Source organism: Actinia tenebrosa, unplaced genomic scaffold (assembly GCF_029948245.1).
Source record: "Actinia tenebrosa isolate PJP-AT-01 unplaced genomic scaffold, QUT_ActTen_1.0 PGA_scaffold12__29_contigs__length_12842862, whole genome shotgun sequence".
Taxonomy (NCBI): domain Eukaryota; kingdom Metazoa; phylum Cnidaria; class Anthozoa; order Actiniaria; family Actiniidae; genus Actinia; species Actinia tenebrosa.
In genome coordinates this window covers 7,598,161-7,619,401 of record NW_028292572.1, presented here as the reverse complement: position 1 = coordinate 7,619,401, position 21,241 = coordinate 7,598,161, and the positions used below count along the sequence as shown (strand labels likewise).

The window sequence follows — 21,241 nt, the reverse complement described above, 5'->3', positions numbered from 1 at the left end:
CGTACCTTCGGCGCGGTCGAACTCCGTAAAGCGTTGGTCTATTTCTTTCTTACGAAGAGTTAACTTCCTTATGGTTTCCGCTGGGCAACATCTCGCAGCGATATCACCATGCTCCTCGCATACGACGTCCAAATCATAATTACCACGACATCTATGTTGATGCCACGCGTCGGTTAAGAGCTCCCCGCAGCGCGCACACACATCCTTTAAACACACCCTATTTTCTTGGTGGTATTGCAACATTTGGGGCGTGCTAAAGAGCCGATTACAATCAGCACAGCGTCTTTCCTTAGACTTCAAACACACCCTTCCTTCCACGTGATATCGCAGCGCCTGTTTACTGCTAAACTGCCGGCTGCAAGTGCCACAGGTGGTGACGTTATCCACCTCTTTAAAACATACCTTCTTTTTTTGGTGATACTGCAAAGCCTGTTTGCTACTGAACTCCCTGTCGCAATCCTTACACTTCATTATATAATAAGAATTTATTAACCCTTATAAGGGATACTTAATAAAGTCCTGCACGCTTTCCTTCGCCCAACCGGCCATCGTCAAAAGCGCACCAAACCTTTCCGCACGCTTCAGACCGCACATTTCATCGTACAATTCCTGCACGCGCTCTTTCAGCCGATCGATCTCCTCCCTTTGCATTTCTATGGTGTCTCTTTTATCTTTTGCGTCGGTGGCAATCCTTCTTACTGCGTCCACTGGGTCCATCGTATATATAATGGATCCGAACCATATTCCCTGCAATGCTCTGATAGTAGGACCCACCGGCTGCGGCAAAACGCAGTTCGTCGTGGAGCAGCTATTAGGACCCTTTAGATACCGCTTCGACTATATCGTGCTACTTTGTCCCACCTACGTGAATAACCGCACCTGGACGGGCATAGGAGTGAAAGATGACGACTTCTTTGTAGATATCTTAGACCCTAACGAGTTATCTGGACATCTTAAGTTCTGGCACAAACAAATCCCTAAAGATACGCAGACGCTCCTCATATTGGATGACATTGCCTGTGGGGACGACGTAAAAAGACGCACCTCCGAGCTCGTTAAGCTCGCTTTCAGCGGCAGACACGACAATATCAGCGTTTGGTTGCTCTCGCAGCAGCTTACCAGCGTCTCTAAGCCCTTCAGGGAAAACAGAGGCTCTCTCGTAGTATTTTATACTCCAAGTAAGTCTGACCTGGAAACCATCCTTTCTGACTACGGCGGTGAGATATCCAAGGAACAGTTACACGAATACATGCGGCATTTAAAAACGCACCAACATTCCAAGATGATCTTCTCTTTGAGGTTTCCCTACACGGTTGGAATCTATGATTCCTAATGTATATGGACATTGAGCAGCTCTTAGATGAAGTCCCCACACAGTTAGATGAAAGTAACCTTAAGGAACAACTCAACATCCTTGTGTCATCTGGGAAGTGCAAAGAAATGATAGGCAAGGAACTTACCCATGAGCAAGTTAATAAGCTGTCGGAAGAGGAAGTTAAAAAGTTCCATAAGAGATACGAGGCCGCCCTTGCAAGTAAGACCACGGACGCCGTAGCAGACTCAGCTATTCGACTTGCGACTAAATTGCTTGGACTTGCGCTGCCCATAGACGACGTGGAGCAACTGCGGAAGGACATAAGCGAGGACTATGTCATCGCCCAAGAACTTAAGATAACCTGCGGGTGGTTGTCTTTGAAGTGCGGTAAGTTAATGGCAGTCGCCTCTGCGGCTTTGCACGTGGCTCAGCACGTCGACTTGAAGGAACTTGCGGGCACCTTTGGTGCCTCTTGGAAGGACTTCAAGAAGGACAGAGAAGTCGAAAAGGTCTTCCAGGCGGCACTTGCCGAGGTACCTGATCAAGTCGCCTCAAGTACTTAGTCAAGTCGTTGTCAAGTCACCTCAAGTACTTAGTCAAGTCGTTGTCAAGTCATTGCCAAGTCATTGTCAAGTCGTCATCAAGTTACTTGTCAAGTCCTTCAAGTCCCTTAATATAAGATGAGTGGCACCGAAGAACAACCACCCGTAGAAGATACCAAGATTACCAAGGCTAAATCTCCAGGCAGAGTCGCTGCCGGAAAGAAGCTCGCGGAGATGAATAAAAAGAACAAAGCCAAAAAAGAAGAAAAGGTGGAGGAAAAAGAAGAGGAATCCTTTATTAATCCGGGATACGTCATTGGCGCGTTAGGAGTCGCTATAGCAGCAGGCAGCCTCTACTTACAATGGCGGGCTACGAAGCCAAAAGTAAAGTGGGAGGCCGCAACATATCACGCACCTGTGGAACCGGCTGTTAGAAAAAGTAAGATCCCTGAAATGGAGTAGATTTATCACCCGTGGCGACCTAGATTTTCCTTCTCGCTTTGTAATATAATGTCGACCGCGTTGTTGAAAACTGTTGAAGAAGCAGCTATCATTACTTCCATCGTTGCGGGTATTGGTTGGGTAGGTAAGAAAGTGCTCAAAGAAGACTTTACTGAAGACCCAAGCAAGAGCTTCGCTAATTTTGCTAAGATGACCGCTGCCGTGGGTGGGGCTATCATGGTAAAGGATTACCTACGGAAGGAAAAGTACCTGCCAACGACGTAACTCGTGAAAATCCCTGTGATTTTCTAATATATAATGGCTAGCGTGGTCGCAGGTGGAGTTATTGCAGCCTTAGCATTCACTGGAGCTAATTATGGCGGTCAATATTTGGATAGATTAGTTAGAGGTGATCGCAGCGGAGATTTGGCCGCCGAAAGGAAGAGACACGACTTAGCGCTGGAGAAATATCAGCGAGACGTTGCAGCTTGGAATGAAAAAAGACAAGCTTACAGGGATTGGTTGGACAAGAACTACCAAGACAAAATGCAGGCGGATAAGAACTTCGAAAATACAGACTACGCCTTTAAGCTCTATGCGCAGGCGCACCCCGCGGCATTAACGGGGTTAAGAAAGCCTCAGTTCAAGAATTACTACCAGCCTTCTAAGAAACAAAAAGACAATGAGCTGGTCTTCGTAGGAGTCGCAGGGCTGGCGGGAGGCGTAGCTTTGGCGTATCTGCTCTAACGAAGGGGACTTGTCCCCTGTAATATATGATCGTCTTTTTGGAAAGCGATAAAAATAACTTTACCACTTATCTGAATCCCCCCATCGAAGCCCATAAGGTTCGGCTGGTTAGTTGTTCTTTGTACAATTCTTGGTATAATCTAGTCAATGGTATGGTCACCGTGCATAAGGGGTCTAACAATTACCAAGGCGTAATGCTGCCCGATGGACATTACACACCAATCACCCTTGCTAAGGAGCTCGCCAAGCGCGGTTATACTCTCACCACGGGATTGCCGCACGAAATGACCTTCAAACATAATCTTCCTAACAATTTCTCGGTAACCCTAGGAAAAACTGATGCATTAGGATCTTTACTAGGTGTCTCAGGCAAGGAAATTACCAACACAGCCATACCTGTGAAATGGAAAGTCGCATCCTCTTACGAAGTCTATTGCGACTTGGTTCATAGTTACAACAATGGAGAAAAGTCTTCTCTTATGTCCAAGTTTCTGCCCAAAGGTAATCCATTTGACTCAGAAGAATACACTCCCATTTCTTTGAGCTATGATTTGTCTAATTTGGTAGAAAGCATAAACATCACCATTAAAGTGGACGGAAAGACTGTGGATTTCAATGGACGTCAAATCAATCTTGTCTTATCCTTCGCTTGAATCAAGCGAAGCGCGATTCTATTCATATAATGGGTCGCGTAGAGGACAAACTCAAGAGGATTTACTATGGGCCTGAAGGCTATTGGAAAGGAGCGTCGGCCATCAAGAAACTCGCGACCGCGGCCAGGGTATCAGAAGAAACGGCTAAGAACTGGCTAAGAAAACAAACCATCTGGCAGGTCTATCTTCCCGTGCCTAAGTACATTCCCAGGCCCAGCTTTACCGTAAATGTCCCCAATGAAGTTCATCAGGCGGATTTGCTTTTCTTGCCGCACGACAAGGTGAGAAAAAAGACCTATAGGTACGCTTTGACCGTAGTTGATATCGCAAGCAGATATAAGGACGCCGAACCCATAACCAGCAAGGATTCTGGGGAAGTCGCAGAAGCCCTAGGTAGGATTTATAAGCGCGTCTTGAAATGGCCTAAGCTGCTGCAAGTGGATGCGGGGACAGAGTTCATGGGCGTGGTTACCAAAACCCTGAAAGACCACGACACTAAGATTAGGAGAGCTGAAGCTGAGTACCACAGGGGTCAGAGCATCGTTGAAAGATTCAATAAGACCCTGGCTGAGCGTCTCTTTGGATACCAGTATTGGAAAGAGCTGGAAGATCCCTCCAAACGCAACAGGGAATGGACTCAGAGGCTCCCCCAGGTCGTCGCGGCTTTGAACAACGAGGCGGCCAGGGCTACGGGAATGAAACCCAAGGATGCCATAAAAAAGAAACACGTGGAACACAAGTCCTACGTCAGAAGTTCAAGGGCGGTCGGACTGAAGGAAAAAAAGCTACCCCGCGACATAGTGGTCAGATACCTCTATCAGCCGGGGGAACTCGAAGGTGGCAGTAAGAGAGCCACGGATCCTAACTGGTCTTTGGAAACGTATGAGATTTCGAAGTCCGTCACCAAGGAAGGGCAACCCGCGTTGTATTACCTAAATGGCCTAAGTCGCGGATTTGTCATGGAAGAGCTGCTCATAGTCCCCAAAGACTCAGAGTAGCGCAGCACCACGCGCCCGATTACACTCTAGGCATGTCAGTCTTACGTTGCCTCTACAATGCCCGCGTTTATTATTTATACGATCCACGGAGAACTGCTGATCATCATTCGGGTCAAACCTCCATAGTAGAGGTATGTTGCATTTGGCACACCGTGCCCCTTTCTTATAGACGTCGTCCACGCATAGGTCAAACTTTATCCCCGCATAGCGGGGATCTTTGCTCTTTTCTTCGTCGTGCCGCTTGTAGCGAAGGAGTTTCTTAGCAATGTTCTCCTTTGCTATGTCTTCTGGGGTGCGGTCGTAACGCATTTGTGGCCCCCAGGCTCTTTTTAACTGTTTTGCGTACTCCACACGGCTTACAGCGGTGTAGATAAGGTTGCTCCAACACAGCCGCTGGTCTATGATCCATAAGGTTTCTTTTATGGTAAGCCCCTGCGCGCTGTGGACTGTCATGCAGTAACCTAAGCGCCAATCTGGGTGGGAGGTAATTTTGTCCACCTTTTCTATGGGTACCCAGGCTTTATCATGTGTTACAGCATTTTGTAGTTGGATGTCGGTACCAGGTACCCAGACATCTCTTTTTTGCATTCGGGTATCGTGGGGTTTGTAAGAAACAGGTACGGGATGTGTAGGGAAGCGCTCTCGGTGTATATTTAGCAAGTCTTTCTGTATGCGAGACTGTGATGCGCGTTTGCTGCTTAGCACCAAATCCTTTGGATGCCATGTGTGAAGGAAGTCCTCGTATTTCTTCGCTCGTACCCTCTTGCGTAGTATCTTGTTTTGTTCCGCGTCACTAAGGCCCCGAAGTTCTGCTTTCAGGTTTCTTATTTGATCCTTACTGCGGTAGTCGGTGTTAATTTCTTCGGAGTGGTCTACCATTTCTTTTAACCATTTATGGGGCATCTCTCCGGTTATTGGAGGAGGCTGGCAAGGATCTCCGGCGAATATCACTTGACACTTTCCACGGAGGAATTCTACAAATTCCTGCAGGATTTCTAAAGGAACGGTGCAAATCTCATCCCAAAGTATCACCGGGGGTATGTCGTGGATGGCTTCTGGTACCCACTTTTGACCATTCCAGCGGAAGAAGCTGTGGTAGGTCTGCGCGTCGTAACCCATCTCCGTTAATTCTCTTTCCAGACGGTGCGTTGGCGTTAACACCTTTATCTTTGGAAAGAGTTCCAAAACCCTGGTAGTTTTACCACTGCCTCCCATTCCGTAAAGGTAAGAGAAGCGTTGGTAAGAGATTGGGTCCGCAACCGACGGTAGAGGCTCCCCGGTTGGTTCCACGCTACCGTAAAGATGTTCTCCGTGATATTCTACACGGCCTCTCCATGCTTTTATCTCCTCATCTTTGACGCGCCATTGACCACTTTCTGCAAGTTCATCGGCAGTGTAGAACTCCTGCATCTTCTCTAACACTTCTGGCTTTACATACAAGGAATCCGTGGCTACGCGTGGGATGTCCTCTTTGTCAAACCGTAGCAGCATTGCTAAGAGATTGATGTGCGCATATGCTAGCATGCTGGCACGCAGATGGTAATACTGTGGTCGATGGTCTTGGTAATAACACAGCGCATTCCATTTCTGTTCTTTTTGACCTTCTATGAAGTAGTCCCATTTCTCTACGGATACCATTGTTCCTTGGTCATGTGCACGTTTTATGAGGAAGCTTAGCTCACCGGCGTCTGTTATTAAGCGTCGCTGCATGTGTTTTTCGCCTTCTTTTGCGCCCTGTGTGAATTTACCTATGACCACACGCGCTGTGGGGTTGTGCTCTGGAAGCCATTGTGTAAAGGCGCTATGGCAGAGTATGGCTTCATGCGCTGTGTATTTTAAAAGCTTGCGCTCTTCGAGGAACTTCAGTAGGGGTATGGGTATCCATTCTTTCTCCTGCAGGTGCTTCCCATACCACGCGTAAATTATGGGATGTAAGTCTTTTGCTAACTCCCAGGTGGTCAGTCTGATGAACCCCGTTGCTGGGGCGTCGTAGTAACCCGGTAGTGACACCCTAAAGAATTGGGAGTCTGGATGTCCGTAACGGTCATAATACTCCTTACAATCCCCAAGGCCTTTGAAACTGGCGGGGTAACAGTGTTTCATATCCAACGACACGTACTCGTCTTCGTTGTACTCCATATTCCAAAGACCGCCGTGACCGTGTTCTACGCAAGCTTTGGAGATATCTTTGAACTCTTTTGGGGTAGGTTTCCAGCCGTTCCTTTTCTTCGCGGCTAAGAAGTCCAAGCTGCGAGAGCTGAGCACTTCGTCTGAAAAGTCCTCACCAAGGGTTTCGCAGGCGCTTTTAATGCGTTGATGTTCCACTTCTGGTCGGTATAAAGTACCATCTTGCGTCATGAATTGACATCCTTCTGAATCCATTAACCAAATAGAATTCTCATGAACTAATTCTGTCAATGGGGAATTCTTATAGACCTTTGTCTCCTTCTTTCTTGGGAACCTCAACTCCCTCCACGCGTGCGCGTTGTGTTGGTAAATGACTATGGGAGCACCTTTGCCTTCGTATTTATGCGTTCCTGGGTAAATAAAGCCGTCGGTGATATCTTTCACATGGATTCGCCTTCCTAACGTGGTTTCCAACTTCTTGATGTTTTCGATGGTTCCTCCAGTTTTACGAGTAGAATGCTCCCATTTCCTGATGGCTTCTCTTCTTTTTGGCGTAAGCTTACCACCCCGAGAGGAATCCTCGAAAAACTCCCTAACCAGCTTCCCAACGCAGTTACCAGGATGTCGCATTGGTTTAAGCTTCTTAACGTCCGGCTTCTTAATTTCGTATGCACCGTAGATGACCACGGTAACCGGGTAAGCGACCTCGTAGAAGAGCATGTCTATTCCCTCAAGTGCTCCCGGTCGTGTGTGCTTATTCAAAACGAACAGGTTCTGCTTACCAGACGCTCTGATAGGATTACGACCCTTTTCTATTATCCACTCACCGTCTAAGTACTTTACGAATGTCAACTCCAAACGGTAATCGCCGGCTGGCATTCTGTTGATTATCTTTTCAGCCATTTTGTAATTCATGGTTTTGTCTGTCTTTCCCTCCATAAATGTAGCGAAGACAAAGTCAGCGTCTGAGTTATCCATCCCCTGATTTCCGAGCCTGCGCACAGTTTTGTTTTGAATGTCGTTGATGGTGGCCATGTATATCTAAGGAATATTTTAACCTCCGTTTGCGATACCAAAATACCCGTAAATCTGCTGTACCCGTCTTCGTAAATCCGCGGGTTAAACCCCTAAATCTTTGGCATCGATCGCGAGTCCCCCTACCTGCTGCTGGCGTTTACACGGAGACGGTCTTTAGCCGGCTATTTTCGAAAACGCTTTTCAAAGCGGATGTTTTTGAAAACGCTGGTTATGCGCTTCCGTGTAAACACTCGAGGCCGGATATGGAGTACTCAATTGATGACTTCACAAAAATTATTTTTCGCTTGATCATATTTTTGGTTAACAAATTCGATAGACAATCAGAAAAGACGTTTACACACCAAATTTGACGAGAATCGGACAAATATCAGCTGAGACGTTTGGAACGGAGCCGAAAATACAGCGGATTTGTATGGAGTAATTATATATTTAAATGGTCATATCGCAGGTGATTATCGTCCGATTCTCGTCACATTTGGTGTGTAAACGTCTTTTTTGATTGTCTATAGAAATTAGAGATCAAAAATAATTAAAGTCAAAATTTATTTTTTCGTTCTATTTTCGTAAATGCTGATGCGCTAAACAAAGGAGATCGCAGGCTCAGGAACTATGCGCATGCTCATTTAGCTCCTATGGGGGTTTTCGAGTCGATGGAGCGTTTTCGTGTAAACGGTCGAAAACGAGGCGAAAACGATGAGCGTTTACACGAAGCCGCATAAAAACGCACTTTTTTTTTTACCCGGATAAAAAAATATCCGGCTTCGTAAAAACGGGGCCTTCGGTCTCAGTTGGTAGCGTGTGACTGGGAATCGCAGTAAAGTTCGGATCCATGTCATGCGAAAGAGAGCAGTAACTGTTAAATCTCGCCCGTAGTACAGGTTCTCTTAGTAACTGATTTTAACATTTATGAGTGTGCTTTAACGAGAGAGTACACTATTCGTTAATGGTGGATTGCTTGGTTTATAATTTTTTGATTGGTTGGTTAGACTTTCCTTTTTTTCTCTCTCAGTGTTCCAGTCTTCACCATGACATCATCTTCATCGTTCCCACTCTTTTCCTTGTTTTTATCAGATAAGCTAGTCATTGCAACTCCAGGCCTGGTTTTGTTGTTCGGTTCTATCAGTTTCTAATCAGCATCTTAGCTTCTCCTTCATCAATCATCAGAGCTGAGAGACTGCAAAGCTCTATGGATTTTTGAGGAAGCTGTAGGAAAAAGCAACAAAAATGAGCTTAAAAGAATTTATTTGATAGAACGAGAAAATCCGCTAATCTTTTTCCATTTCTAACGAATGGATGTTTTTTAATCCTTTTTGCAAAGCTCGATGGGATGAAACATATGAACATTACCTGCTCATCTATTCACCGACCAACCGACCCAACGACTCACCGAACGAACGAAAGACTGACCGACCGACCGACCGACCGACCGACCGACTCAACGACCCACCGAACGAACGAACGAAAGACTGACCGACCGACCCAACGAACCACCGAACGAACGAACGAAAGACTGACCGACCGACCGACTAACCAATCGACCGCCAATCGACCTCCCACTTACTTATTCTTGTCTTTTCACCCTTTCCATCTATCCGTTTGTCGATCCCAAACCACTCATATTCATATATATTGAACAGTTTCTCATACTAATGATCAACAATAGAGTCAGTGCAGCACTGACGAGGAACACCAGACCAGGAAAACCAATGAACAAAGATCCCATATAAATGAGATTGAAGATAAGAGCACCCACAAAGTTGCAAAATGTACTTATGGATGCTCGCCACGGCTGAGAATGCTGAACCTGTTTGTAATCAGTGAGACAAAACTTTACTATTGATAGCAGTGTCGCTTGCGAGTACGGTGTTAGTACACTTTCCATTCTTGTCGTCTTATTATATATACTTTTTCAATCCTTCCTTTCCACTCTTATAATTCTCTTTTTATTATATGTCGTGGTTGCCGAAGCCTCACCTGTCCGACCTCCCTTATGTTACTAACAGTATCTAGACCACTGCAAGCGTGATGCAAAGCAATGATTTCAAAGCAATTGATGGGTTGCAAGCATTCCCAAGAGAGTTAAAAGACAAAAACATGGCGGCCATTGTGGTACAGTTATCAATGGATGCTAATGAGAAATATTTTGTTAAATGGCTCCAACATGGCCGCAATGACGTAACGTGCAATCGAAGAATAGTTCCCTTCACAGTTCCCTGCACCATATTGAAAAGTAGCCGTGCCTTTGCATTGAAGCGAGACGAACGGTGAGCTTGCAATGATAGACACATATAAATAATTGTACAAGGTTTTAAAAAAAGGTCTATGCATTGCAAGCTCACCGTTCGTCTCGCTTCGATCTAAAGGCACGGCTACCTTTCAAGATGGCGAAGGGATGTTTGAAGGGGACTATTCTTCGATTGCACGTTACGTCATCGCGGCCATGTTGGTGCCATTTAACAAAAGATTTCTCATTAGCATCCATTGTTAACGTCACCACAATGGCCGCCATACTATTGTTAAGCTTGAGAATGCAAAACAATTTACTATTGAAAAATACGATAATTTATTTGTAGCATGATTAAGACTTTTAAAACACGTTCATTGGATGTGACGATCTTTACGATTGCTCCTCTCATTACTGGAGAGGCTGCTCCAGTTAAAATCCCAATAATAAGCCTTTTCATAGTTTAAGAATCGATTCCACTGCGCATGCGATTTTATCCCGAATTTCTCACCTTCTTTCGTTTAATTAAGAACCAAAGAAGGTTTAGACAAAAGAAGATGAGAAATTCGGGATAAAATTGCATGCGCAGTGGAATTGATTCTTAAACTGTGAAAAGGCTTATTGGAAAACGTGAATATTCTTCACAAACTCTAGGCTAAGCCTGAGCAAATGAGTCTGTAATCAAGAAACACAGCGGTAATTTGGAACTCGAAAAGGGTCTATTGAGTTTCATGACCTTAGACATAGATCTAACTTTTATCCGAAGACAGTTTGGAAGAAACAGCGCTTTATATTAAAGAGTACTCAATTTTCTGTCTAACGCTAGGGAAACGTTAGCAACATGCGCCATGTCATTTTTTGAGGTGAAGACATCTACGTGATGAAATTAACAAAACTCATTCAAAACGAGTATCAGTATCAAACATCTCCGCCGGGTTTCCTCCCTCCATAAAAAAACCTGCACCCTGTGAGCTGAGCGTTGTGTGCATAGAATAGAGTCGTTCTCGTATTGCTTACCATCAATTAGAAGTGATTTTTTGTAGTTTTTGATGATGAATTAAGCGATAAAATATTACTGAATAACATTACACTACGTTTCGGCGTTAACTGAACGTCATTATTAAGTGATAAAAACTAAGAAAACGTTGAATTATGTACATGAAAAATAATGAGTATAAAAAAGTGTTACTATCAATCACGTGATATTTTGGAGTTGACCAGGGGGCAATAGACCAGTTTCGATTTTCAAATTACCGCTGCGTTCCTTGATTACAGACTCAGGGTTAGCCTCGTGTCAGTGTCTAAATATTCACAAATACCAACGGTAAAGTAAAGAATGCACAACTCCAAGAATACAAACACTTTGAAACTCGACGGACCTTGACCTACATTCTACACAAACTCGAGGCTAACCCTGAGTAAATGAGTCTGTAATCAAGAAACACAGCGGTATTTTGGAACTCGCAACTGGTCTATTAATATGCAACTAGCAACTGATACCAGTGTCTTTTTTTATGTCATTAGGTTCGGCTCATGTGAAGTTCGACGTTTGACCTTTGTCTAAGTCCTAAGAGAATTCAACTGACTATTTCTACCGTCTGACACCAGGAATCAAGATACTCGTACGAACTCCAAGATCCTTCAAGCTGCCAACTGTTATAAGCCCGACATTCAAAACACAGATGTTACCGGAAGTGACGTCAATGGATAGTAACCAGTAAGTGGTGAGTACCGTCACCGTAAAGGCCGGTTTAGGCGGCTTATGTCCGTAAGAATCACACATACAGCGGCAAGGCTCAAGTTTTCAAATTTGCTCTACTTTTGGATTTAAATAGTGTATGATGCAGAATGAAACGCTGTGTGGTTAGTTTTTAAAAACACCTTTTCGTTTTCGAGAAAAAGGGAAAAGAAATTCTGATCGAGGTCCACGGACGATTCTCGCTTTCAAAAAAAGCTAAAAATTGCTTGCGTTGGCTTGGTCCTGGTAGCAAAACTCTCATTCCAAATAGCCTTATAATACTTCTCTCATCTACAGGTTTTTTTAAATCGGACAATTCGAAACATTTTAGCACAATAAAAAGCTAAGGCCACTGAGTTACAATGCTTGTGACTACGTCCCAAAAATTGCGGGATTCATCATATGCCATCTCTCTAAATCTTATAAAAATACAATCAATAGCTATTGGGAAACTGCTCTTTTGAAAATGTAGTTTTTATTTTCAGGAATTGTTGCGATAGGTTTTATTATTATTATGCGCAGTACTAAAACGTATAGATGCAAAAAATCTATGACCTGTATAGGGCGCACAGCGTAACCTATACAGTCTAAAAGGAAACTAACTACAATAAATTTAAATAGATGTCCCTATAAAATCATTGTCTTTAAAACGGTTCGGGGGGGGGGGGGGGGGGGGGGGGGGAATATATATATATATATACAATCAGCTACAATAAATTTCTAGCAACAAAAAAAACCCCTCTATATTCTATAAATCTGTAACAGTATCCTAAGATTATATAAAAAAAAGTTCAAGCTTATACAACAGTTGCTTTAAATGTTCGTGCTATATGGAGCGAGTAAGAGATGATGGCTTTCTTCATCTTCTCCAAAACACACTTTGATCGGGCACCAACAAGCTTCTTCATAGTTTGCTCTAGCTCCTTTGACCATCCTCCCAATGCATCAATTATGATATTGCATTGCTGTACCTTGTAACCAGGGTGCTGTTGTTTTAACTCCAAGAGTAGTAGTGCACCGTACTTGATGGCCTTCTCCTCAACTTTCTTTTCACGATTCTCAATCCATGGACAGCTCATTTCTACTGCCCAGACTTGCTTTGCCTTATGGTCCACGAATCGTACATCCACCCTATTGGCTTTGACGTAGGTGTGTTCAGCATACACCGGTACATCCCAGAAAGCTTTAGCATCATCCGACTCATACATAGGTTTTGGAGTCACAAGTTAGTACCAAGGGGGAACACTTTCCACTAATTTAAGATCTTTGCACTTCTCAAAGAATAATATCTTCAGAGCAGCATTGTGTCGGTCCAAGTACTTTGATTGAGCCAGTGTAGAACATCCTGACAGAACATGTGAAAGGGTCTCTGCTTCTTTATCGCACAGACTACAACTTACATCTCCCTGGGTTGTTTTGGTCTTGTGTGACGTATACACTTTGGTTGGCAATAGTTGTTCATAGAGCTCCATCATACCAGCAACTGATTAAGATGTTGCACTCGTTTAATCTTTCATCCATGCAAAACATGCATCTTGACTAAGTTCTTTATCTTTCCAACGCGATGAGAGAAATCGACCATGCCATTTCTCTGCGTTTATCGTCTCCTGTAGCTTGTCTACCAGTGCTCTCTTCAAGTGTTCTTTAATTTTCGTTCCTTCAATTTCTACTTCTGGTTTTCTGGTCGAAGTAAATGATGGATTTGGATACTTTAGAGATAACTTTATCTTCAGTTCATCTGCATATTTGTGTGCTTCAGTTAGTAGTGACGAATGGCCTTCCTCCGCTGCTCCCTCCTCAAACATCTGGACAGTTTTCATCGTAGAGTCTGCATTCTGGTAGAGCTTTATTATTATTATTATTATTATTATTATTATTATTATTATTATTGTTGTTGTTGTTGTTGTTATTGTTATTATTATTATTATTATTACATGTTTATTTCAACTTCAGACATTTTTGCTCCATGAATACAGAATATTGCGGGCATGAATAGTCTAAGCAAATATCTGCATGACTGGTTTTACAAAGATGTATACAAATTTAACAATTGTACAGACGTTTCACAATCTCACAGTTCTGTGAAATAACCCATTTTATTATATAATTACCAATGAAATCTATTTTTCTCTATTTCGAAAAATTGATATCTTCACACGTGAAAATAACATGTTATTTTCACGTGTGAAAATAACACCATTGCGATGGTTATTCAAAAATACACGGAAAGAATTGCCCGAAAAAGCCAAAACATACTTCATTGATAATTATATAATAAACAGAATATTACATGGCCGCTTGGAGATACGAAATTTATCTTCTCGTGTTGAAAATCTCTCACTCGTTCGCTGCGCTCACTCGTGAGAGATCTTTTCAACACTCGAAGATAAAATTCGTATCTCCGCGCGCTCAAGTAATATCCTCTATATTATTATCATTATTATTATTATTATTATTATTATTATTATTATTATTATTATTTTGGCGGATCATAAATGCATGTTTGGCGATTACATGACTAAAGACTTTTCGAAATAAAGTCACTTGAATAATTATTTCTCTTTAACTCTAGTCTTTAAACAGAAGAAAAAACATAAATACACAAACCTTTAACGCAAAAAAGTCATTTTTCATGAGATATCAATAATTTAGAATTCACAACATTTAACGCTTGTTTTAAGACTACCGAGCCTCAAAACTCCCAAAATACGCCCTATCAGTTAACTCACCAGTTAGCCCGCCTTTCGTTCGTGTTTCTTTCAAAGTGACCAACTGGTTTTCGATGAGAACTATCCAGTTGACTAAAATCGATGTCTACAGTGTCCTGTACTGAGATTTTTCTCGCTACACTTGCAAGTTGTTCGTTATGACTAATTTGCATCAGATCTAGCAGTTTGATACATCAGTCTGCCTAGATAGGATATATGTAGCAGGCTCAACCACTTGCTGACGTCCGACCTAAACATAATGGAGTGACTAATAATCAAGTATATTTTTTTGAGTATTTTTGCCTTGTCAATAGGCCGTTTGCATGATGGCATCATTTGACTCCAACTACCAAAATGCTTAGTGAATTTTCTTTCTTATTCAAAGAAAAGTAAGTATTACTAATATTTCACGGATATGCTGTTTGCACTCTAATGCAAGTGACAGGGTTCATGCTACTCCTTGAAATCCTTGAAAAGCCCTGGAATTCAAAACCCATTTTTAAGTGCACTCGAAAAGCCCTTGTAAATAGCAAAGTTGCTGGATACTCCTGGAATACTCCTTGAAAATGCAACAGTCCATTATTTTACATCGATGATATGGAGCCTGAAAATAACGTATTGTTCCTATGCATTGTTAGGAAGAAATTCACAAACAAAATTGACCCTTGATAATCATAATTTTGGACCTTGAAAAGTCCTTAAAAAGCCCTTGAAATTTGTGTCGGAGACGTTAGCACGAACCCTGAAGTGATCTATCTGTTTTTCTCCTTTTAGTTGACATTGACATTTTGCGTTACTGGGTATTGATGGTTTTCAACCATTCCAAAGAGAATTGAATAACTAAAGACACGGCGGCCATGTTGGAGGATACAACAAAAGAGACTACTGACGAATCTTTTGTTAGAGGTTCCTCAAACATGGCCGCCGTGAAAACCGTCAATAGTTTCCTCATAGCAATTGCAACGTCCTTTCAATTTCTGGATTGGCAGCTTACTCGGTTCTATTTCTGGATCAGTCCTATTGTCGATATCTCTTATCTATTTTTGGCTGCTATACAATAAACGTCTAAGATAGAAACGAGTACAAAATGTGATAAAATAAACGCATCAAGGTGGAAGGAATTTGAATAGACATAATTTATAAAAGAAATGTGAAAATTATCTGAACTTTAAGATCATTTACTATCAGGATTTTTTTTTTTTTATGAAGCAAAAAAAAAAAAAAAAAAAAAATTCCTTAATTGGTATCGATTCTAGTTGCCGAGTTACAATAAGATCTTTCGGGTAAAAAAATCACTTTCGGAAGTTCAGCACTTGAAAATCGAAAGCAAAATTCAAGTGTTTAGTTGGCACAAACCTGACAAGATGTCAACAGAAATCTTTTCTTCATGCATTGCATATCTGATCGAAAATTGTACTGGTGTTGTATTAATTAAACAATTTGAAGGCACGTCGATGCAATCATCTGAGTTGCGAGAGGCTTTGATTGACAGCCAAGTTTATGAGCATTCCAATGAATTGGAGGAGTTCATCAGATTTGACCCCAGCGACACCATATTCCAAGAATTTGACCCTCCAGAACACCTAGAATCCGATCCTAAAGGATGGAGAAAAAGCTTGCCAACGTTAAAGAAATCTCTTTGGGAGTGTCTTAAAAGTGTGCTTCTTATTCAAACAGTGGCTGGTAGTCTCATCGGCTTGCTTGCTGTTGGTTTCGTATTCCTCAACTTCGTCACTGTAGAATGGTGTAACGAAGACACCCCACACTGGAACAGAATGCCAATAAAAGTCCAACGTCTTCGAGTTACAGCAGAGTCTATTGAAGGTTTTTTTATCCAAATGTGGGACTTCTTTTGTATATTGCTCCTGTTTCCTTTGCCTTTGGTCAACAACCTTCATCTTTTGACGTTAAACTTGTTGGGGTCATTCATTGACATAACTTTCAAGCTTTTCTTACAGTTGTATGGTATCTACAGGATTCATTGGATGTCATTTCCTCTAAACGTGTTGTTTTGCCTGCTAATAGTTATCAATAACTATCTTTTAGCCCGCCACTTTTGTCCTCATTCTTTCAAGAACGCTGTAAGAATAGACTTTATCCTTTCTGCACAGTTCCTTCTAGGAATTCCAGTGGCACTTTTCTTGGTTTATAAACTGTTTCCATTATACGTTGGGCAAGTGGCTCAAACGAAACTCATCCTGGCTGGACTATGTCCTCTGATTTCAGCCTTCCCTAAGGTAGTGTGTCGGTTTTGTGCTCAGAGCTTAAAAGGTATCATCCATCCTGGAACAGCTCATGTTCTCGTTGCCGTGATCTATGGAGCTTCTGCAGTTGTGTTTCGTGTGATGCAAGCAGAACTGACGAGCCTTGGTCTCTTTATAACTCTGGGAATAGCCCATGCCGTCATGGATCTTCTAGAGAGGATTACTATTACAATGAGAGATCATATCTGGGAGTATTTGTATCGCTTGGTGCGACGACAGAGAAGTAGACGACCAAAGTACATCAGCCCAAGAAGCAGGCGTTTTATTGCAGATGTGAGCATCCAGATTATGATGCAAGAGGCCACTGCTATGATCACTGCATTAGGATTCATCAATATTTACCAATTTTTATACAGTGATCCCAAACCTTTCTCTAATTATCACCTTATAGCTGACTTCTTTATCCGTGCAGCCATTGGCTTATTCATTGACTTGGTTTTTAATGTAATTTCTCTCTTCATCCAAACTCGTGTCATGAATGTTGCGGTCAACAGAGTTTGGAAAAAGAAATGGCGTTACCACATGTTAGTCAACGTCCTGCTCATTTCTGTTTCGGTTCTATATTTCAGTGGCCATATGTATGAGATAGTCAGGAGTAAGTATGAAAAAACTGGAGCTAGGGTATCGCCATATTCATCGAATTGTTCCTTTCCCAGCTTCTTTTGAATTTAAGTCTTAGCTTCATATGTTACATATATTTGCCATTGAATTTTACTCACGGATCAAGACTTGACAAATACTTGAGACTAAGTTTCAATACAGTTCAAAGAATGAAATGGCTATTTCGACCTATAAAGCCATTTTAAAAAGTTTAAGTGAAGTAAGCGAGTGTTCGTGGCTGAGATAATGAATCAATGTCTTCGCATTAGTTCTGACATCTAATAGGCCCTTTACAGTTAACGGTCACGTGTCTGTACTGGTGAGCAAATGGATTTCTCATTTTATTTTAAATTGGTGATTCTTTTTAGCTACTTGTAAAGAACTGAATGAAACGATGTGTATCCAGTGTGTTACGAAATGCAGTTTTATTACGATCTCTCGAAACAGGTTGTAGAAAGTGTGTTTGCTCACCAGTATATTTCACCTATGGGAATCAAAATGTTCATTCATTTGCTCTCAGTGAATTAATCAGCACGTGATTGCTTAGCTGCAAAGGGCCTATTGGACCAGCAACCATCCCCGAGATAGTTTAGGATTCAATATCAAGTGAATATACTCACTAGCTGCAAAATATTTTAAAACTTAGACATTTTGAATAGATGATAATATATGTAAATTGATGCTATTTGGATAGTGGCCAAGTGAATTGTAGGTTTTTATATTATGATCTTAGGATTCAACTTCAATATTAACAATATTCTTTTGAAAGTGGTTCAGAATAATTTGTATATACATTAATGTAAGTAAGATTTACAAGTTTGACTGAATTTGAAATGTAAATATTGGTATATGTTTTCTAATCATGAATGATATTTTCCCCAAAATATAGTCAATATGTCATTTTCGATGAAAATGAAAGATAAACAAAAGTTTAATCTTCTTACGGGCAAACAAATAGCTTTCTTATTCGTGGAATTTAGTATTTGGAAGTCTGTTTGTTTTCTTTTTTTTGATTGGTTTAATATGAAATAATTTTCGGCCTTTTTATTTTTCATTTAGTTATAGTGAGGTACTTTCCCCACTTAAAACAAAGATTACCTATAAGCGAAAAATTGTGAATTTACGTCACTGTTCAAAAAAACAATATATACCCCAAGATCTATTAACTTGAAAGCAAGGTCGATGTTCAGTCTTCACAGATATAAGCCGTTAGTAACAAATAAGGGAGATGATTACAGTCATCGTTTCTGCAATTGCTTATCTGGTCGAAAGCTGCACAGGTGTAGTTTTAGAAGAACAATTGGAGAACACTTCAATACAAGAATTCGAGTCATTGTGTGTGTGGGATGCTTCAGCACAATTGGAAGATTTCACCAAATTTGATCCCAAGGACGCAATATTCCAAGAATTCGATCCACCAAGACAACTCGAAGACGATCCTCAAGCATGGAAAAAAAGCTTGCCAACTTTCTTGAAGTCTTTCTGGGAGTGTCTCAAAACTGTTCTGCTTATCCAAACAGTGGCTGGTTGTCTTATCGGCTTGTTTGCAGTAGGAATATATTTTTTTAACTTACTCACTTTAGAATGGTGTAACGAAGAGACCCCACACTGGAATAAAATGCCAATACAGGTTCAGCGCCTTCGAGTTACGACAGCAGCTATTGAAGGAATTTTTGTCCAAATGTGGGATTTCTTTTGTATCATATTGATTTTTCCGCTCTCGTTAATCAAAGATCTACATTTACTCACTCTCAATCTGTTGGCAGGTTTCATAGAGCTGGCGTACAGGCTATTCTTACAGTTGTATGGGATCTACAAGATCTCTTGGATGGCTTACCCCTTGAATGCATTATTTTGCATTGTAGTACTCATTAATAATTTTCTTTTAGCCCGACATTTTTCGCCACATTCTTTAGGAAGAGCCATCAGAATAGACTTTATTCTGTCCGCCCAGTTTCTTCTTGGAATGCCTGTGACATTTTTTATTCTTTATGAATTATTTCCACTTTACGTTAGTCAAGAAGAACGCATAAAGATCGTCATAGCAGGAATGTCTCCCTTTGCTTCAGTTATTCCCAAAGTCATTTGTCGTCTTGGAGCTCAGAGTTTGAATGGAATTATCCACCCTGGAACAGCCCATGTTCTTGTAACAGTTATCTATGGAGCTTCCGCAGTTGTGTTCCGAGTTTTACAAGCAGAACTGACAAGCATTAACAAGTTCATAGCATGTGGAATAGCCCATGCTTTCATAGATCTTCTGGAGAGGATTACTATTACAATGAGAGATAATATATGGGGGTATTTGTATCGCTTGGTGCGACGACAGACAAGTAGACAGCCAAAGTACATCAGCCCAAGAAGTAGGCGTTTGATAGCTGATATCAGCATCCAGATTATGATGCAAGAGGCGACTGCTTTGATCACCACTCTGGGATTCATCAACGTCTTCCAGTATGTGTACAGCACGTCTAAACCCTTTACTGATTATGAACTTGTTTTTAGCTTCTTTATTCGAGTTGGGCTAGGGTTGTCCATTGACTTGGTCTTTAATGTCATTTCTCTCTTGATCCAAACTCGTGTCATGAATATAGCAGTCAACAGGGTTTGGAAGAAGAAATGGCGTTACCATTTGCTCGTCAACACTGTTCTTCTTTTTGTGTCTGTTCTTTATTTTAGTGACCATTTATTTGGTATAGTGAAAAGTAAGTACAAAGACAGAACTATTTCTCACTGGAATTGTTCGTTTCCAAGCTTTCTTTAAAAAATTAATATACTTTTTATGGCATTAATAACATTGCTAAGGAATTCTTTGGGTAAAACATTCATTTTGTTATTTTGGTTAAGTTAAAGAAAGCAGAAAGTCTCTTTTCTGTAAAACTAGCTTCCAAGCACCGAATTTGCCAAGAAATTAAACCAATCACATTCTGATTTAGGAATGTTAATGCAACAAATATGTATATTATTGGACTCCTTAAATTTCTTAAGAAACAGTGCCTAAGATAGAAGAGCAATCCTATAATTCTCTCGAAAGTGTTGCGACATTTTTTATAATTTACTTATTCAAATCTGAAGATCTCAAAATAGTTTTCAGAAGTTCTAATGTTCCAAAACAGACAATTTTAAATAAATTTTCGAAAACTACATTTTTTAAGCTTTCAGAAGATGCTTATTTTTATGGAAAAATATTGTAAAATCCGTGCAAAATTTGAGGTAACATCCAGGGCCCAAATCCCCTCCTGATATCTTTATGTACTATATGTGCGTCAGTAATAGCAATGATCAAGAATACGATCCCAACTAAGATGCATGATGTTAGAATATTTCTCGAATACTCTTGAAAATATAGGTTTTATAGATTTTTTATCTTACCTAGAATTTTATTCTAATTCCCAGTTTTTTTCCCTAACCCAGGCGCATTAAAAGAAGGTTATATAACGAACATGAACGATAGACAAACACCTCTTTCACGGCCATCGGCATCGATAAAGCCGTAATTAGCGTCGTTTGAGGCTGCTTATTTTAGAGCTCTCCTGCTTTTTGCTTTTATTTCTCTACCTCGAGAACAATTACATACGGTGATCGTGCTTTCAGTGTTGCAGCACCGAAATTGTGGAATACACTGCCCGATAATGTCAAGTCTTGCTGTACTGTAAATAGCTTCTAAACAAAACTAAAAACTCATCTTTTTAAAAAGGCTTTTCATAGTTAATTGCCACTCAAGAAACTTTTAAATCAAAATAAGTTTTTTTCATTCTAATGTTGTTTTTTTTGTTTTTGTTTTTGCTTGTTTTTTTTTCTTCATATATATATATATATATATATATATATATATATATATATATATAT

At 41.0% G+C, this 21,241-nt stretch overlaps 2 protein-coding genes and 1 pseudogene across 2 annotated transcripts; 2 read left to right on the top strand and 1 right to left on the bottom strand.

The window, feature by feature from the left end:
* Positions 1-12,535: 12,535 nt before the first annotated feature.
* Positions 12,536-13,696, bottom strand: LOC148912172 (uncharacterized; annotated as a pseudogene).
* A 2,198-nt stretch (positions 13,697-15,894) lies between these two features.
* On the top strand, positions 15,895-18,233 carry LOC116288986 (uncharacterized). Its single transcript, XM_031695859.2, has one exon. The coding sequence runs from the start codon at positions 15,896-15,898 to the stop codon at positions 17,459-17,461; it is 1,566 nt and encodes a 521-aa protein (XP_031551719.1). The 5' UTR covers position 15,895; the 3' UTR covers positions 17,462-18,233.
* Positions 18,234-18,372: 139 nt separating this feature from the next.
* On the top strand, positions 18,373-21,088 carry LOC116288988 (uncharacterized). The gene has a single exon (XM_089028559.1). The coding sequence runs from the start codon at positions 18,624-18,626 to the stop codon at positions 20,154-20,156; it is 1,533 nt and encodes a 510-aa protein (XP_088884685.1). The 5' UTR covers positions 18,373-18,623; the 3' UTR covers positions 20,157-21,088.
* The last annotated feature ends 153 nt before the right edge of the window (positions 21,089-21,241 follow it).

Excerpts from the sequence above, each read along its gene's own strand:
- LOC116288986 (XM_031695859.2), top strand. The coding sequence starts at position 15,896 with ATGTCAACAGAAATCTTTTCTTCATGCATTGCATATCTGATCGAAAAT.
- LOC116288988 (XM_089028559.1), top strand. The coding sequence starts at position 18,624 with ATGATTACAGTCATCGTTTCTGCAATTGCTTATCTGGTCGAAAGCTGC.